The 19,708-nt window shown below is 46.2% G+C and overlaps 2 protein-coding genes across 18 annotated transcripts in view; one reads left to right on the forward strand and one right to left on the reverse strand.

Moving 5' to 3' along the window:
- The first annotated feature begins 283 nt into the window (after positions 1 to 283).
- On the forward strand, positions 284 to 1,584 carry SFT2D3 (SFT2 domain containing 3). Its single transcript, XM_019931851.3, has one exon. It carries the CDS (start codon positions 329 to 331, stop codon positions 983 to 985), a length of 657 nt encoding a protein of 218 aa, XP_019787410.2. The 5' UTR covers positions 284 to 328; the 3' UTR covers positions 986 to 1,584.
- Positions 1,585 to 4,490: 2,906 nt separating this feature from the next.
- WDR33 (WD repeat domain 33) overlaps positions 4,491 to 19,708 on the reverse strand; it is a 103,615-nt gene continuing 88,397 nt past the window's right edge. Inside the window, exons 17-24 of one of the 17 annotated variants that reach the window (XM_019931840.3) lie at positions 16,470 to 16,578; positions 15,076 to 15,180; positions 14,809 to 14,916; positions 12,812 to 13,250; positions 8,311 to 8,474; positions 8,110 to 8,202; positions 7,042 to 7,158; positions 4,491 to 5,131 (exon numbers count right to left, since the gene is read on the reverse strand). In XM_019931840.3, coding sequence (XP_019787399.2) covers positions 4,902 to 5,131; positions 7,042 to 7,158; positions 8,110 to 8,202; positions 8,311 to 8,474; positions 12,812 to 13,250; positions 14,809 to 14,916; positions 15,076 to 15,180; positions 16,470 to 16,578 — 1,365 coding nt within the window. In that variant the 3' untranslated portion in view covers positions 4,491 to 4,901. Of the gene's footprint in view, positions 5,132 to 7,041; positions 7,258 to 8,109; positions 8,203 to 8,310; positions 8,475 to 12,811; positions 13,322 to 14,808; positions 14,917 to 15,071; positions 15,181 to 16,469; positions 16,579 to 19,708 lie in introns of those variants that run through there. The other 16 variants (XM_019931839.3, XM_019931838.3, XM_019931841.3 and 13 more) reach the window with 16 other exon arrangements.

The raw sequence follows: 19,708 nt of genomic DNA on the forward strand, positions 1-19,708 counted from the left end.
GACACGTTAAGTTTCCTTCAAGTTCTTTTATAACCACACCGACTCACGCCCCCCAACTAACTTTTAATGCTGCCATGATTTATCCAGGCCCTCATAGCGCCTACACCGGACACAGGACAAGGTCCGGGACTGGGAGGGTAAACGCACAGGGACCAGCAGAGTCCCAAGCCCCGGGTCCAGCGGAGGCAGCTGAAGGAGCGGAGCCGCAGGCCCCGCCCCTTCCGCCAAGGCCGACCAACAGCCGACCTGAGCCGAGCCGCTTCCAACGGCGACCGAGCAAAACCGGAAGTGGGCGGTAGCCCTCCCCTTCCCGGACACCCCGCCCAAGATGGCGGACCTCCACCGCCAATTGCAGGAGTATCTGGCGCAGGGGAAAGCGGGCGGGCCGGCAGCCGCCGAGCCGCTCCTCGACGCGGGAGAGGCAGAGGAGCCCACGGCCGGGGCCGGGCCGGCGGGGGCGTGGCTCGGCCGCGCGGGCCTGCGCTGGACGTGGGCGCGGAACTCCGCGGAGCCGACGACGGCGGCGGGACCGACGTGCATGCCGAGCGTGACGCGCGCTCAGCGGCTGGCGGCGAGCGGCGTGTGCCTGCTGCTGGCCGCGCTCTGCTTCGGCCTGGCCGCACTCTACGCCCCAGTGTTGCTGTTGCGCGCCCGCAAGTTCGCGCTGCTGTGGTCGCTGGGCTCGGTGCTGGCGCTAGCGGGCGGCACGCTCCTGCGAGGCGGTGCGGCGTGCGGACGCCTGCTGCGCGGCGAGGAGGCGCCGTCGCGGCCCGCGCTGCTCTACGTGGCCGCGCTGGGCGCTACGCTGTACGCGGCGCTGGGTCTGCGCAGCACGTTGCTCACGGCGCTGGGCGCCTGCGCGCAGGTGGCTGCGCTGCTCGCCGTGCTGTTGGGTTTGCTGCCCCGCGGCGCGGGCACCGCGCTGCGCATGGCGCTTCGGCGCCTGGGACCGGGCGCCACCCTCACCAAGGCGCTCCCCGTGTGAGAGGCCTGGGGCCCGCGCCGTCGGAAAGGACGCAGAGTCCGCCCCCGGGACGCGCCGTCGGGAGACCACACGGAGCCGGCCCAGGGGCCCAGCGCTCGCCATGCCAAGGACTGCGCCCGCCTTTCCCAGAGCGCGCGGGGCAAAGGCTGCTCCTTTACTGTGCCAGCGAAATCTGTAAACTGAGCAGCAGTTGTAAAACTGAGACATGAGCTGTTTCGGAAGCTCCTCAAGTTCAGCGTTTTGTGCTATACTCAGCAGCAAGTGCTATGAGAACTAAATTTTGTCCTTGAGTTGGTGACATACTGTGAAGCATTTATGATAAATTGCTTTTGCGTTAATCGTGGTCTTAGTTTACACTCAGTTGAAAAAGAAAACACTAGCTCTTCCGTTTTAATTAACTGCCCTTATTACTTTTCTCAGACTTCTGTTCCACGTTTTGTCACTTTAAAAAATCCAGTGGTAGACTGTAGTAGCTTAGCTACAGTAAACTTGTTCTCTTCGGCTCTTGGAAATTATTTTTCCGTATTCTTCAATGTGAGTGGATCCATAAGAGTTATTAAAATAAATACTGACTTTAGCCACCGGAATTTTTAAAAGTACTTTAGTTAAGATGGTTTATCTCAGTTTTTTCTTTTAGTGGAGTTGTAAACATGGTACCTTATAAAATTAAAGGAAAATTGATTCTGTATTAGATGAGGAAAGCGATGGACCAAGAAGCGTCCTGTAAGAAATACCCAGTAAGGTGCGTGTAAACGCTGTGAGAGGTCCGTGGGCAGAACTGGGCTAGGGGACTCCTGGGAGACACATGATTCTACGTGCGGTTTCCCTATTTGATGGAAACCATGGATTTCTACAAGGCCTAATTTTTTTCATTCCTAATTTTATGATCTGCTTTTTAACTATAATTTGCACTTTACAGTCTGATCTTCATGCAATGTAAGATGCTTTTCACATCTAATTGCCAAATTTCCTTCGTTTTAGGTTTAGCACTTAATTTTGTTTAGGACCTTCTTACTTACCTTAATTTATTGCCAGAAAGTATGGGCTCAATATTCTGAGGAGTCCAGAAAACTACATGTTTTGTCACTAGCTGTATATTAACTAGGAAGTAAACTATTTAAAATGTTTAAATCCTACGCCAGTGGTTCTCCGTTCACATGAGAATTACTTGACGACTCAAACCTCAGATCAACTCAGTCTGTCTCTGCGGGGCTGGGGGTGGGAGCCATGCATCAGCATTTTTTTTGAGCTCTCCAGATGATTCCTTTTCCAGCTAAGGTTGTGAACCACTTTTCTGTATGTTGGATTGCACGATTTGAAAATAATTGTCTCCTGGGGCTGGATTCCAGTGTTGCCGAAACTGGGTGTCAGGCAGCAGTCGAGCCTTGCCCCTTTGTCCAACCTCAAAATTTAGATTTTTATCAGTGTCCTAAGCCCTGCTCCAAGAAGTGGACACTAAAGTGACCAACATCCACACTGTAGACTTACCCCAACCCCCCATATTCTCTAAGAATGCTCCCTTGTTCCCCTCTCAGTAAATAGGGTTACCTACCTCAAGAGGAACAACCAAGGGGGTGTTTGTAAAAGCAAATCCACTGTTTCGGGGGAGTGGTTTTTTTGACTGGAAAACTTGTACCATTGGCTGCTCTTTCTACCCCCTTGTTAAATCTGCATTCTAGTTCTAAATTTCTCTACAGTTTGCATGGCTGAAGATTTCACAGTGTTGACTTTTATGTTCATGCTACTGTATTTTTAAAAACTGTTTTCCCAACATTTTTTCAAGAATTCACTGTTTGGAAATCTAAGCTTTAATAAAATTCAAAGCACAACATCTGGTATGTGTTTTGACAGTGATACTTTAAAATGCATCACCTACTAAGTAATGCATTGCTAAGTAATTAATGAATATGTAATGCTGAGTTTTCAGTTTTCTCTAAATGAATTCATTCTCAAAATGTGATCTGGTTATCTGCTTACTGAGGTTCTGTGTTTTTCAAGTTAAAGCCTTGGAATGTTATGATAAAGTTCTTACCACATAAATCTCAGAAAAAAGGAGCCTAAATCTCTGTATGGATATGCTCTCTGGATCCCTTTTGAGCTTCTTAGAATTTGATTACAACTTCAAAATTTTTAAGCTATACCAGTGGAGGGCAAATAAAGAATATCCTCAGGGCTTCCCTGGTGGCGCAGTGGTTGAGAGTCCGCCTGCCCATGCAGGGGACACGGGTTCGTGCCCCGGTCCGGGAGGATCCCACATGCCGCGGAGCGGCTGGGCCCGTGAGCCATGGCCGCTGAGCCTGCGCGTCCGGAGCCTGTGCTTCGCAACGGGAGAGTGAGAGGCCCGCGTACCACACACACAAAAAGAATATCCTCAAACCTAAAGCAATCCTGAGTCTCCTAAACATGTGTTTAGAGCAAAGTGCTGATCAATAGGATGTTTTAAATCGCAAAGTAAAGAGAAAATCTCTTGTAGTCTCTAGGTTCTAACACCCTAAAAAAGCAGTGTGTGTGGTGTCAACATTTTATCTGCAGAGATAACGTAGCACTTACCATTTTTTACATTAATGGAGAATCAGTTACGAGTTTTTTTATATACTCTCCAACTATGTCAGTATCCCTTTCCTAAGCAAGTACTGACACTTTCCAGCACCACTAAATTTGTCAAGGAAACTTTTCTCCTATGCCAAACTGAAGCTGGCAAAGTAATGAGACGTTAGGGTGGCCACAGGACAGTCCTTTGAATAATAAAAGGTTTCTTTTTATAAAAACAAAGTAAGGGGTCAGTATAGAAAGTATGCTGGGGTTATCTCAAACTGAACTTTTGGCTTTCAATTCAAACTGGGCCAAATGTTCCATTTATTTAAAACTAAAGGAACTTGTTGTGGATGAGAACTTCCTGGCTTACTTTAAGTTGGAACAATCCTCTGCCTTAAGCACTGGTGTTTCCACATAGCTAGTGTGGAAGAGGAAGAAATTATTTAAGTTTTGCACAACTGTTTTAAGAGATATTTTGATCCATTCCTTTTCAACTTAGAACCATTTGTGAAATGATTTACAGTATCCAGAAGGTATGTGTAGTTGATTTCTCGTTTATGTCAAGTTCCTCTCTTCAGAAAAAGGCAATGCAAGTCTACGGTGTGATTACTAGGAGATGCAGCCAAGGAAGACCCCTACTTGGACATCCAGATTTTTTTTTTCCTCTGGTGTATAATTTTCCATCTGCCAGAGTAGATCTAACTAATTATAAGGCTTTGAATCTACTTCAAACCTTTTTATAGTTTTGAAGTATTTTTCATGCTACTACAAAAATAAGTGTGACAGAAGGGCTAGATAAGAACTTGTTTAAAAACAAAAAGTTCACAGGTGACTTTAGATGACTTAGAGATTCCCATCAAGTATGCTCACAAATATAAGCAATAATTGTACCCCCCTCAGCAGACCAGATGCAATGGAAGCTAAGGGTTTCCTTAAGGCAAGCACTTGACGACTAGTTGTTTTCTGTTAATTCTTGCGTAAATCACATTCTGTATTCATACAAAAACAACTTTTTCTCTGACAAACTGTACATATAGAAACAAATTTCCAATTGGACATGAACTTAAATTTGTGGAGGTTCCATGTCTTGTGACACTTTAAAAAAAAAAGAAAAAAAAAATTCCAGCTCTTATCTTCACAAGCCCACATGGGATTTAGGGCAGTGTGGGTGGACAGGACAAAACAAGGCCAGCTACTCTGGGTAGCCAGCTACTCTGGCAGCAGTCTCTTCACCTTGAAGACATCAGGGGCTCCTGGGATTCAGCTGCCCCAGAAAGAGTTCAGGGCTACACGGTGCAGGTTTCCTTTTGTTTCTCTTGGAAAGTCCACAGAAGTTCTTAAATACTGTCCAGAGAGGCCGAGGGGTACTGAGCCCCAACTTCTACCGACCCCTTCCACCCCCCCTTGAAGCTCCTCGCCTTGGCGGGCCAGAGTTCATGTTACTCCCTCTACCCCAGTTACTGCCACTCCGGCCCCCTCTAGAAGGGGTACCACTGCCTGGAGGGCCCCCAAAAGGTTCATCTCTGTGGTATCCATCATGGTGATCTCCATCCAAGGAGCTGGAACGTCCGGACTTTGGCACTCTCTGAGAAGGTCCAGGGCCCCCTCGGCCTGAAACAAAATAATGGTTTTACATGTGACTTTTTTTTTTCCATCAGAGACTGTTAACAACTCCAGGTACAAACTTTTACTCTATGATGACAGACAGTGGAACACTTCTTTTTAAAAAAAAAAACACCAGAGTTCTGAGGACATGAGCACAGCCCTCAGAGCACTGAAAGCTGTGCCTCTGCTTTCTGGACCACCATCTCACTCCTGCCCTGTCTTGTGGCTGCGCACCCCTCAGCCTCACCTACACACGTGTTCCCCGCGGCTATGACGGAACTGACAGGGAGCCAAGAGATAAACACGGAGCACCTCCTGGAGGTCACCGATCACATGGACCATGCCTACAGTCCATGAGATGTGTATCTTCACCCTCCTACGCCACCAGGGGTATTCCAGGGGAAGGTTTGAAAAGCACTGACTTAACATTGGAAGCAACTAAGAAATACAAACTGTTGATGACGTTAATTATTACAATTGCTCTAACCAGGATAAGTGTTTACTATGATTATCCTACAACTATATAGCACTTTTGATTTCCTTTTAAATAATGAGATAAAACATTTCTTGAAAAACAAAAGCACAAAAAGGAAAACACTGGCTTTTAGTGATTCTCCCAGGGATACTGTTATTTGTATCAGACTTAGACACACAAACCTCTAGGTATCTTAATGATTTTTAAGATTCTGACCTTTAAGATTTTTTGTCTTGAGATGATCGGATTTGGACACATCTCCCATAATGCATTATCAGAAGACTACTGCCAACTTCGTCTTAAATTTTTGAATGGAATTTGAATCCAGCTAAGACAAGGAGGTGAGGAAAGCTAGCCAAAATAGCCAAAGGCATTTTGGCTTCTTTTCTTACAAAGCTCAGCCTAGGTACCCTGGCTGAGTACCACCTGAAGGTACCTTGGCAGAGAATTTGTCAGCTAGGACATCATTTCCACACTAGCCACGTGGCCTCAGCCCTGGACCTACAAAGGTGTCCCCAGTGCCCACCCCAACCGGCAACAAAATGAGCGCTTGGGTGGGGGGATCTACTGGTGACACGAGGTAATTTCTGAGGGCTTTGCACTGAGAAGAACGGAACTACCGAGAACAAAAGGCAGAACTTTGTAATGAAGGGACTACAGCCACGAGGCAGGTGAACTGAGGAGTGGAGCACAGGTTGAGGCACACAGGCAGTCTTTCCAGCAGCCTCCAAAGTACACCACATGTGCAACGGCCCAGCCCAACCTGAGACCACAGCTGTAGTTAGCATTTGGTGGCTACTGCTCTGGGCTAAAAGTCAGCGCTGCCTCTAAAATAAAGGTCCAAAGTTTCAAGTAGTAGAGATAATCCACTGCTCCCCTGAAAAGAAAACCCCTTCCAGACCATATTCCCCAAAGTCTTTGTGACTCTGGGCATAAGCCAAATTCCTCCTGGGTTCAGACTCCAAAAAAAAAAAAAACCACAGAACCTGAGAGAGGACAATTCTTTCTGCCACTGGGGACACCCTTCAAGGTATCAGAGCAGCCACTACCAGAGAGCACAGCTGCCAATTAGAGCAAGAGTCTCACAGATCAGCAGAGAAAGTACTGGGGCAATCTGAAAGAGAGCTGGAGTGGAAAGTGTGAACAAACCAGAGATTCCTGGAAGCAAGAGGAGGAGAACTGCGTAGAGGCTGAGCTTGCAGTCACCCACTGAGAGCTCCAACTGGCTGTACCGCAGCTAGGAACATGTGCCTTTGCACAATCTAAGCCCTGGAGGGTAGAGTGGAGAAAGGACCCCCAGTACCCCAGTCGGGGACAGACAGAACAGGCATACACTGGGATGGGGCTGGCCCGGAGATGAGGCTCCCCGTGACACCTGCAGCCTTCTCGGCAGGGCTGTGGCATCCGTAGCTCCTGAGCTGAAATCACCGGCCTCACTTACCTTTGCCTCCTCGATCCTCAGAAGGACCCCCTGGGGCTTCCATTTCTCTATGCTCAGAGGTTCCTGGCCCATCATGCCAGGGGCGCTTTCGGGGTGGTAGGGATGCCATGTCCATGCCTTGGAGAGAAGAGGACCGTTCTCTGCTAGCTGGGGAATGACCGTCGTGAGGGGGATGGTCAGGGCGGGGAGCATCACGGAAATGTTCATGACCTGGCCCTAATATAGAGAACACAGATCCAGAAGGCTAGGAATCTAACCATCTCATTATATCAAAGTACAGTGTGGCTAAAAGCAGACAGGAATTGCACTGTTAAGAATAAGTGGCAACTCCAACTACTGAGCCTGCGCGTCTGGAGCCTGTGCTCCGCAACGAGAGAGGCCGCGATAGTGAGAGGCCCGCGCACCGGGATGAAGAGTGGCCCCCGCTCGCCGCAACTAGAGAAAGCCCTGGCGCAGAAACGAAGACCCAACACAGCCAGAAATAAATAAATTAATTAATTAAAAAAAAAAGAGTAAGTGGCAACTCAAAAACCAATACTCACTCATGCAAGAAACATTTCCTGAACACCTAGTCACATCATGAGTACACAAAAAGGGTCAAGATTAGAAATAAACATGCCTCCTGAAATAAGAGGAGGCAGGGAAGGGCCAGAAAAGTGGTTCTCAGACTTTTTAGTTTCAGAGTGTCTTTACACTCTTAAAAATTACTGAGGATCCCAAAGAGAATTCATTTATGAGAGTTCTAACAACATCTGCCATATCAGAAATGAAGACTGAGAAAACTTTAGTTCATTTAACTGTACTTTCCCAAAACGAAACAATTTAGTGAAAAGAGTGGTATTTAGACAAATCTCTTTAATATCTGGCTCAGTAGGAGAAAGCTGGGCTCTCCCATCTGCTCCTGCATTCAGTCTACACTGTGGGTTGAAGATGTGGGTTGAAGACAATGCGGCCTGCCACGGAGAGGTGAGTCGCTAAAGAGAGAACCCAGTGGACCCCTGGGAGAGTCCTCAGACCACACTCTGTGAACTGTGGGACCCTAAGCCACACGCAGCTCTACTGCCTTACCTGGCTCTCTATTTCCATCCCAGGAGTCTGGTTTCCGACCTCCTTCAAAGCGAGGGAACTCATCAGGAGTGGGAAGTAAACCCTTCCTTCCTCCTACACAATAGAACACAGCAACGCAGCACTCACAGACTATTTCAGGGGTGTCCACAACAACCTACCTCTCCACCCCTGTCCTTCCCACACCCGGGGTTCTCAGCTCACCTCGTGGGGTACCCCGACCTCGACCTCTGAGATCTCTTCCTCGGGCTGTTTCATCAGAAGCATCAAAATTCTCCTCTGGTCCAAAGTCTTCGGGACCAGGAAAACCATCCCTTCCTCTGGGGGGAGCACGGCCCTCATGTCTCGGGGGGGCTCCTCGTCTGAAGCTGTTAGGGAAAAACAACAGAATATCCACCTAATGGAATACCTTGTAGTCCTCAGTTCATGTTTCAAAGAAGCATAATGATGTGAGAAAATATGATACAATGTTAAATGGGAGAAAAACAAAATAAAAGTATGTATTTTTTAAAGTACCCATTTTACAATCCCCATATGGCACATAAAAACAGGCAGGAGGGAAAAGCACCAGAATGTAGGGTTATTTTAATTTTGTTTTAGGCTTTGAGGAATAATAGCAGTGAGCATTTTTTAGGTGCTTAGTTCATGCCAAGTGCTTTACATGTACTATTTCATTTCATTTTATCCTCACAACCACCTTATGAAACGGACACTATTACTTCCCTGGCAGTCCAGTGGTTAAGACTCCGTGCTTCCATGGCAGGGGGCACGGGTTCGATCCCTGATCAGGGAACTAAGATCCTGCATGCCATGCAGCACAGCAAAAAATAGAAAGGAAAAAAAAAAAGAAAAGAAACTGACACTACTATTCTACCCATGTGTACATTGGGGCTCAGACAGGTTAAGTCATTTACTTAAGGACTCACAGTAAGTGTTGGGATTTGAACTCAGCCAGTCTTGACACCCAGCCCAGGCTCTTTACCATTGCCTCCCAAATACTTTCCATATTACCATTTATGTTTTTATAATGAATATTACTTACATAATCAGAAAAAAGGGGGGCACAGATTCATGCCTGCTAACTGTACCCAACTTGTTTTGGGGCATCTGCTCTGCCATCTGCCCCGGCCCACCTCTACTCAGGGGCAGGCCTGGTGGCCATGAACTTCACCAGTGGCCCCAGCCCACAGCTGACTGGTGTACTGGTAGGGCCTCTGGCTTATGGGTAGCCCACCCGCTGGCAAGCTGGCAACCTGGTGCCTGGGCTGGTGGACAAGTTCACCACCTCTCAGAAATTCTGGAACTGGGAAACTAAGTCATCCAGGAGTGTTACTGAAGCAGGACCATTAATGAGGGGGTGCCAGAGCTGTAGCAGAAGCCTGTGGGGAAGCAGGAACAGGGGCCTGCCAGCAGGAAAGGTGTGTGAACACCCAAGAGAGGCCATGGAAACTGGAGAAAGGATCAGAAGGGGGAAAGGGGCTGGGCCATCTGCATGAACTGCCTGCTCGTGGCTTCCTCTCATGCCAGGCCTTCTGCTTTTTCCTGAGTTTCCACTCAGTTATATTTTACTCCAACATTTTATTTCGAAACATTTCAAACTTACAGTAAAGATGGAAGTATAGAGCAACAAATGCCCATACATCCTTCACTGCGATTAATCAGTCCTTAAGATTCTGCCACATGAGCCTTTGTCTTTTCTCCATCCATCTATTTATAAATTCATTTTCTAAACCATTTCAAAACCAGTTGTGACATGATGCTTCACCCCTAAATCCTTCAGTAAATTCCTTTAAGAACAAGGACTTTCTCCTACATAATAACACTACTATCACTCTAAATAACATGTAATATTATTTAATATACAGTCCAACTTGAATTTCTCCAATTGTCCTCAAAACGTCTTTTACAGTTGTCTTTATAGATTTCAGTCATCATCACACACTATTATTTAGTGGTCACGTCTCTTCGGTCTATCTTAATCTAGAACAGTCCCCCCACCCCACCCCTCCTGCATTTTATCTTTCATGACCTCGACTTTACTTTTTTTTTTTTAATTTTTACTGAGATAGGCCCCAACATTTTTGAAGGATCCATCCTTCAAAACGGCTCGTTTTACAGAACGTTCCACAATTTGAATTCATGTGATTGCTTCCTCATGATTAGATTCAGGTAAAACGCTTCTGGCAAAACGTCTTACACCTTCACAGTGATGCCAGTCTGTCTCATTGTTTACGATGCAAAAGTGGTATGGCAACAAAACTTCATTGTTGCAAAGGTACATTTTCTCCTTTGCAATTAAGTAATCTGTAGGGTGATACTTTGGCAGCATGGGTGATTCTCCACAATCTTTTTACTCAGTGGCTTTTAGCATCCCCACTGATGATCCTTGCCTGAATCAACTATGACACTGGGTGTTAAAAGAAGTGATTTTCTAATTCTATCACTCCTCCTCCATTTATAACTTGGTGTTTTACTGTAAAAAGAGCTTTCCTTTTTTCACTCCACCGTTCCAGCTACTAGCTACCTTTTTAATACCCTTCTTGTCCTGAGGTAACTTAATGAGCCATGCTCCTGCAAGCAAAGGGGGTATGACCCAGAGGCTGGCTGAAATAACCACCTAAGGTGAGGGTGGAACTGACACGGGGAGGTAAGTGGAGCAGGGAGAGTATCAGCAGAGGGCGCTGTTCCCCCGAGAGGGATTCAGGGGAGACTCCCCACACGTGGCAGGACTCTTTTCTTGTCCAGGCAGCCATTATACAACTGCCCTAGCTACAAAAGGACAGGGGGAGTCTAATGTGCCCTAATTAGAAAACAGTTCCTGTTATGGACTAAATGTTTGCGTCCCCTCCACCAAATTCATATGCTGAAGCCCCATCCCCCAAGGTGACTTTGGAAATGGGCCTTTGAGAGCTATTTAGGTTAGATGAGGTTCTCAGCACGGGGCCCCATGATGGGCTTAGATAAGAAGAGATACCAACAAGAGCTTGCTCACTCTCTTTCCATCATGCAAGGACAAAGGAAGATGGTGGCTGTCTGCAGGCCAGGAAAAGAAGTCTCACCAGAAACCCACCCTGCTAGACCTTGATCTGGGACTTCTAGCCTCCAGTACTGTGAGAAAATTGATTTCTGTTGTTTAAGCCCCCCAGTCCGTGGTATTTGTTATGGCAGCCCAAGCTGAGTAGCACACCTCCTAATGAACTGAACCCTGTCAAATACATCTCCCCCTTTAACAGACTCATTTATTCAACAGTTACTGAGAACCTACAGGGCGTCACCACTACTGCTCTAGTTTCTGAGGACCTGCCTTCAGGAAGCTACCGTGCTTCTGGGAGATACAAGTAATACAGAAATAAGTATACCACTTAATGTCAAGCAGTGCTAAGTGCTATGCAGAACTATAAAGCAGGGTAAAATAAAGGAACAGGAGGAGAGATCTAAGTGGAGTGAGCCACAAGCATCTGGGAGACTGTGCTCCAGGCAGAGGAAAAAGCAGGCACAACGTGAACAGGACACGTTTGGCACACCTGAAGAGGAGCACAAGCTGGACACAGCACAAGAGTCTAGGTGTGGGTCTGTCACTGACAGATGAAATATGACAAACCGAAGCACAGTAAAATCTGAAACTTTGCACAGAGAGTCAAGAACTCAATGAAAGTTATGTTGATGCCAAAGCCATTGGAAATGAGGTTCCTGCAGACTTGTGAACACTTGGGATGTCATTAAGAGAGCTCTTAAATCTTTTTATTAAAAACTCCCCTCTGAGAGCTGCTTCCTTTAACCCCTCTAGTTCACCCTCCCTGGCCATTTTATCAGCCACTCTTTTCTAACACCCACCGTGAGAACGGAGATCGCCAACCCTTACTTCAATTACCTGCAAGCGACAGTCATGAGAAGTATGATGGGAAAAGAAGACACAAGAGAGAGGACTGAGGCAGGAAAGGCAGGAGTGCTGGACAGCACAGCTTGGGCACTGCAGTCGGATGGCCCAGGCCTGAAGCTGCTCTTACACTTACCACCTATGGGACCTTCCAAAGTCAAGAAACTGCACTGACTCTCCATGTCATCCCTTATCTGTAAATGCTGACGGTAGCACCTATCTCACAACTCACTCTAGCAGTTAAGTGAAGTAACATCTGGCACAAGGTAAATACTCAATTATTATATCACTGATTACTCTGAGTCTCACTTGAGATTTCACTAATTCTTGTTTTTTTCTCCCTACTACTTCTATTCCTTTCGTTACCCCAAGCAAGTTGAGTGTTCAAGCCTGACCTCAACCTAATTTAACAGCAAGATTATTTTTCAGTTTGATTGGATTTTGTTAAGATCTTTAGGCAATTACACAGAAACTATCTACTCAGTAATTCCTTTATTCTCAATCTAGATATCTGTCTCCTATTTCATCATTCTAACCAAGAGAACCTGGAGATTTCTATCCAAATCCAAGAAACTTTACAGTACACTGACCCACCTATCTGTTTAAAAGGACCAAGTAATAAGCAAAAAGAAAAAGATTTCTAAATTGTAGAGACAAAAAAGAACCACATAAATGTTAAAGGCATATACATATTTTTAAGTCTAAACACAAAACCTAGAGGGGGGAGGGTACTCTCTCCCCAAGTGAGAGAGGAAAGAGACTTTTGTGGAGAGAACAGGTGGAAAGCTCCAGGGAAGAAGAAACGGACCCATGAAGTATCCATCCCACCTTTCTTCTCTGCGCCCTCGAAACCGTGGGTCCTCAGGATCCCGGGGGAAGCGCTCGTCTCCAGGTCTGCGGCCTTCCCACGCCCCTGGAGGGCCCCGGGCCGTGCCCCGGCCATCCCCCTCACTGAACTCCCTGTGATCAGGAGGAAACGGAGGCCCAGGGCCCCCACGCCTCCACTTCTCTTCTTGCGGTAAAGGTCCTCCTCGCCCCTCAAATTCACGTAACCGGTGGCCAAAGCGCTTGTCGGGGTGGAAGTCATCTGGTCTGCTGAAGTCATCGGGGAAGTCGGGGTGAGGGCCGCGCCTATCAGGGGGACCCCTGCAGTCCTGGCCGCCCCGGAAAGGACCCCTCTCGGGACCGTGCTCGGGACCGCTGCTCTGCTCGTGCCGTCTCTCTGACATTGGGCCCATGTGATGGTTCGGAGGGCCACGTGAGTCACCTAAAGGAAACAAAACTGATTTTTACCTTGTCTTCCAGGAATCCTGCCGACGTAGGTCTGATTTTCAGCATCTTAAAATTTCAGAATGCATGCTTTTATTAAGAATGTTTTCCCTTTTTGGTTCCCGGCATACTTAGGAGACAAACGTCCCTAAGGCATCATATGATGAAAAGAACAAGGGTTTTGGGGGTACAGATTTCATCACTCATTAGCTAAGCAACTCAGCCTAGGGCAAATTATCAATCTCAAATGAGATTAGCAACTCAGCTGATATGAAGATTCATTTAGAAAACACAAGAGAGCCTCACCGGCATAAGAACGGGCTTCCCTTCCTGCCCCCATTCCTTCAGTGTTTTTGTTGGGCCCACTCCCCATACCCAGGGAGAAGGCAACAGGGAAAATTCATGCTGAAAGCCGGGGAGCCAAGTACAAGGAATTCACCTCTGCGTTTGTAAAAGCCCGCAAGCTCACCACAGGGCCACAGGCCTACACTGCCATGATGTCTCTCCTTTAACTCCTAGTTCATTTAACTTGATTTGTTAGCTCATACTTTGATTCTTAACAAAATCCTCTGTAAGGTACATGGAAGCATGGGCCTCTCTAATAACTGCTTTGTGACCAAACAGCCTTGCTGTACTTCAGTTTCAGGGTTTATATAAACACTTTTTCTGTCCCTTTCCATGAATGATATCCCTCGTCTATAATATCATCACCATTCTTCGCAGATAAGAGCTTGGAAACCCACTAAAGATTTTTTAAAAAATATTTTAATATATGTAATATATTCAGAGTACTGAATAAAATTGGAAAGGGGCCAATTACACTGAGTTTAGTCTGAAGGGATTTGTTTTCCTGGCTACTGAATGATTATTGCAGCCATTGTAAATGTACACCTATTTTCTGTCAACATACACTTTAAATCAAATATATTTTTTAATGTAGATGGCAAAGGGACACTCTTGCTTCTAAAACAACTAACTTTTAAAAGTGAAATTCCTCCACTTGCCCAGCTCATGCCTTTTACTGCTTTTCCCTGGCAATCAAGACGAACTTCCTTTCCTTACGGCACAGTCGGCCATAATCCTTACCCTTCTAACAGCCTTCCTCTCTCATTTTTACGCATTTCTCTTGGCCATTTCAATTCCTCCTCACCATTCAACATGTTTAAAATACTTGGAAATCTTAGTATAAAAATACACCATGAGAAGGACTCTCTCTTCTTTCAAGCTTTCTCTGTCCCCTCTACCTTCCCTTCTTTCCTTCCATTAAACCAGTCCTCTCCATGCTGAGGAAAGCGCCTTCGAAGTTGCCTTTTTGTTCAAATACCCCAGGCGTCTTTCCTCCTGGTAAACAGCCCCTCACTTCCCAGTGTGACCCTGCAGCTAATGGCTCCTTCTCTGCCTTCATGTTGCTTGGACTTCGTGTGACCTCAGACACAGCAGACCTTTGACCTGAGGAAGCTGAACACATTCCATTCGAACTTACCTATGAATAATAATCCTCCCATTACCTCTATCTGCTTAAAAGTACCCTGGCTCCTCCAAAGAAAGAAACCCACCACTACAAATCAGAAGGGATGTGGCCCCCGGTGACGGGCGGTGGCGCTGGTTAATCCAGTGGGGGCCGGCAGGGCCACTTTCTCGGCTCTCCCTTCTCCCTTTGGTCCCTGGGAGGAGAAAGGAGGAAGAGAGAGACGGGGGTGTGGTGGGGGTGGGGGTGGTGAAGAGAAAAGGGGAAGAGCAAGGAGGAGAGGGAAGTAGGTGGAGACAGACACAAGGTGGGGGAGAGGGAGAGAGGCAGGCTCTCGGTTTGCTGATGGCTGTACCTTGTGGGAAACAGACTTCTTTTCTTAGGGTCCCCAAATCCAGAATTGGTTCTTGATGCTTTCTTTCTCTTTTTCCCTGTTGGCCACGGCTTCCATAGGATGAAACTAAAATAAACATTTTCCTAATTCCTTTACCTCTCCCTTTCCTACCTCTAGTGACTCATGTAAATTCAGGACTAAGCTTTAAATTCCCAAAGTCCTAGGGCTGAAAATGCTGACAAGGACTTTTCTTAATCTAATCAAATGGGGGCAAGAAACCTAACATGTACCACAAGGTGCTGTGGGCTTAGCCAATTAAAAATTAAAAGGGGTCTAGTTCTTTGTAGTGACGTCTCCACAATGCTCACGATTCTCTGGCTTGTTCCCCCGTGAAAAGGCGCACTGAACGTACAACTCCATCCACCCGCACTCCCTCCCGGTCCCACCCTCTAACTCTCCACCCAGGAGCTGCCCACTCACCACAGTCCCGCTCCAGCTCTTCCTGCGCGTGTGAGAGCTGAACACCTCGCAAAGCAGGGACTGCGGCTCCTGCGTGTGCCCCCTTCCAACCCTTAGGGGTGACTCAACTTCCACAGAGCCTCACATCTCAACACTGACAATTCTCATCTCTGTGCTTTTCATATCATCGACAGCCTGAGGCACAACACACTGGTACATGGCTTTCTTCTTTTCAAAGGGTACAGAACAATGTAACCAGCTAAAGAATTCAGTATATGACACAATTTGAGGGGAGGAGGGGGTGATATTAAAAACACCGTCAGGGCTTCCCTGGTGGCGCAGTGGTTGAGAGTCCGCCTGCCGATGCGGGGTACACGGGTTCATGCCCCGGTCCAGGAGGATCCCACATGCCGCGGAGCGGCTGGGCCCATGAGCCATGGCCGCTGAGCCTGCGCGTCCGGAGCCTGTGCTCCGCAACGGGAGAGGCTGCAGCAGTGAGAGGCCCGCGTAGCGCAAGAAAAAAAAATAAAATAAAAAAAAAACACCGTCAAAATCTCTGAATTCTTTATCCCATCAAAAATTTAAACTGAGCCAGTTCAGCTCTCTGGGATGCTAAAAACATACGCTTGCATTCAGTTAGCACAGGAACCACTCCCATTCCCAGGAGATGAGCAAGGCCGGCCTGTGGCCCAGGCCCTGCTCTTGGTGGTTGTCCAAGGGGTTTCACCGCCCACTTCTGGTAGTAAGCAGCTGTTTCCTCTGGGCAGAATTTGGGCTAACTAAAGCAAATCTACGAAAACAACATAAGACAAAGCTATTGCCTGAATTGACTACGCTCTTATTTTTCCTAGAGGTTCAAATGACCATTCTATCAATTACTTACCAGTAAAACTATTGTTAAGATTTACCCAAAGGAGATAGAATATAATCTCTTATTCAGCCAAGCAGATATTTACCTTTGTTAGGGCCAGGTCCTTGTCCAGGGTTAAGAGGGGGGATGCGACCTTGTGCTCCCTGCTGCCCTAGGCCTGGTATCAAGGGTGGGGGGCCTGCGTTCTGTCCTTCCTGAAAAGATGTTTTTAAAGCGGGGGTGTGAAATCAAAGGCTTGTGCTTCATGAACAGCAATTGTATCATAATGTGACAAGATAAAAACACTAGGTTACCCCAAAGCTTCCAGGAGTAAATATATACCTAGTGACATCATAGCAAAATTGTCATTAAATTGGGGGAAAGGAGATACTTCTCTGACCATAATAAAAGGAAACACTTGTATTTTAAACCTCCTGATAAGTTTTATTTAAAGCTAAATCTTTACTTGTAATGCCAAGCAAGAACCTCAGTGGAAAGTCAGAAATCATAACATAAAACAACAACACTCTGCACACAGGCGGAACTTCTAGCAAAAGTAAAGGCTTGGAAACCCGCCAGGACAGGTAAACTCTGCTCTCGCATCCATGACCCCTTTCCAGCTATAGAAAATATCCATCCTCTCAAGAGGTTATGGCCAGGTTTAAAAGGCGGGGAGCAGGAGAGTAAGAAAGGGGTTCCTGATGAGCAAGGTGTTCACTCACTGCTTTCTCCTTTCACTCCCTAACCTCTACTGTCTAACTCCCCCGTGCTCAGCACCCACTACGCATTCCCAGCTACGTTACCAGGGACATGGGTTCGGGACATGGGTTCGTGGGTTCTTGCAGCTTCTGTCTGATGCAAACCTACTGCTCTGATCCTCTTAACCTCCTTGCTCTGCAACCCCAGCTTGTCCCCAGTCCTAATATTCTGTATTTTTATCCAGCCATGTCTAAATTCAGATTCCCCACACTGCCCAGTGACCTTGGATCTGGTCTCTTGACAAACAAATAATCAAATATATATCTAGTCATTCCTTCATATAAAAAATGCATTTAGTGACTGGACCTACCATGAGAATAGCAGAGTTTCAAAACCATCAATAGCAAAAGTGCTTTCACATTCCAAAGTAGCTACAAGAAAGAGCAGCGTTGATAGGACTCATTTATAGCACTGCAGTTAAATTGCCATCAGTAACTCAATACCAGTAATTTCCATATTCCTTTGTTTCTTGTCCCTTTTATTCAAGGGCAGCTCTTATCAACATCTTTCATGCTATCACTGTAACACCTGAAGGCAATTCCATTAAATTTAACCAACTGGTTAAAACAACTGGTTTAAATAACTGACCTGGGGGACTTCCCTGGTGGCTCAGTGGTTAAGAATCCGCCTGCCAATGCAGGGGACACGGGTTCGAGCCGTGGTCTGCAAGGATCCCACATGCCGCGGAGCAGCTAAGCCCTCACCACAACTGCTAAGCCTGTGCTCTAGAGCCCGCGAGCCACAACTACCGAGCCCACGTGCCACAACTACTGAAGCCCACGCTCCTGGAGCCCGTGCTCCGCAACAAGAGAAGCCACCTCAATGAGAAGCCCGCACACCGCAACAAGGAGTAGTCCCCGCTCGCTGCAGCTAGAGAAAGCCTGCACACAGCAACAAAGACCCAACACAGCCAAAAATAATAAATAAATAAATAAATAAATAAATAGCTGACCTGGTCAAAGTGAAGAAAGTCAGATATCAGTGTAAGAAATATAAGCAAAAAAAAAGAAAAAGAAATACAAGCAAAGCTTTTTATCAGACTTCTGAGATGTGAAATGCCCTATAATATATTAATCCTCCATTCTCATGCCACCAGTATTTCTATAGGTCAATTAAATTTTTAGAGCCACTTTGCTTTTCATGTGTAAAATCTTTTACTATATGATACAATAAAAACGTATTAAATTGTCCCCAACAGACCTGTCCTCTGGAATATGACATGTTTATATAATTTCAGTCACAAGGTGATAGCTACAGTTCATTACGTTTTTATCCTCCAAAATGAAAACTGTTCATTCACTAACATAAGGTTAGGTAGGTAAATATTATAAACACACACAAATATACTCTGTATTAATAAAACATATATTACTTTTAAGTCTTAGGACAGTTCTGGAAGGTACACCTAGATTTATTAAACATCCTAAACTCTGAAAGTGCCCAATAAGTTCTGGAAATAAACTCAAATGCCATCAGATTCTTCATTGGTATGACATTTTTAAGTTCTGGAAGATGTGCTGAAGAGGAACATATAATCTAGTTATTTTAACTCAGTTGAATCCAATGGTCACCTTCCCATTACAGACTCTCTGAGGTGTTGTGTGTTCTACACACAGCATCCACAGCAGGCCCTCTTCCACAGGAACTGAGTGCCTTGCAACACCAGCTCACTCAGTCACTCACTTCCTTTTGGTCCACGACTGACTTCAAGGAGACAAACCCAGTTGTTCATACCCAAATAATGCTTTCAGACTATGAAATTCAGAAAAATGCAGACACCACAGAGCCAAACAGTGTTCAATCCACTCACGCCCATGCAGTCTTCTGCAATTCAGCCCAAGCAAACTGAACTCTCATCATACCACCTCTCAAGCACAGCTCAGAGAATGGGTAGAAAAACTTGGCTGACAATAACAGAATCCTCTAAAAAGGGCCAAGAAAATTTCTACAGAAATACTCCCTCCTGTAAACACTTTTATATGTGAGCTAAAAAAAACAACTTGAACAGAACTTCATCCAAAGGGTCACCATTTGAAAATGCACAATTCTGGACTCAAGAGATCTCTAAAAGCATTCACTGAAATGAAAATAGTGAGATCACAGTCTACAGTATACTCATGAGTTAAACACCCCACACTATCTTAACAGTAGAGCCGGCAGGCAGATCAGCAGGCAGATAGGGGGTGGCTCAGCTGTCCGGCAAGCCCATGAAACACCAGCCTACAAAGGCAACAGCCCAGAAAATACAGCAGGACAGGATCAGAGCCACCCATGCTCCCTCCTCACCCTCCTCAGGGCCACAGCTCTTTTGGAGCCCTGGGACAATTATGAACTGTATTCAACAGGGACTGCATCATTTCTGGAAGAACCTCTATTCAAAAACATAGGTTGAGAAGTAAAGATTCATATTGCGATGTATTTGGTATCTACTTAATTACTCTAATTTCTTTCTTCAGCCATGATGCTATTCTCAAGCCACCATCACTACTTGAGAGACATCTATACCAGCTGTGACTGCCTTTCTCAGCATTTGGAAGTGCCACCTCAGTGCAGAGTGTATTTTCCCAAAGTGTAATGCCTACAAGT

The sequence above is a fragment of the Tursiops truncatus genome, chromosome 7, assembly GCF_011762595.2.
Source record: "Tursiops truncatus isolate mTurTru1 chromosome 7, mTurTru1.mat.Y, whole genome shotgun sequence".
Lineage (NCBI taxonomy): Eukaryota > Metazoa > Chordata > Mammalia > Artiodactyla > Delphinidae > Tursiops > Tursiops truncatus.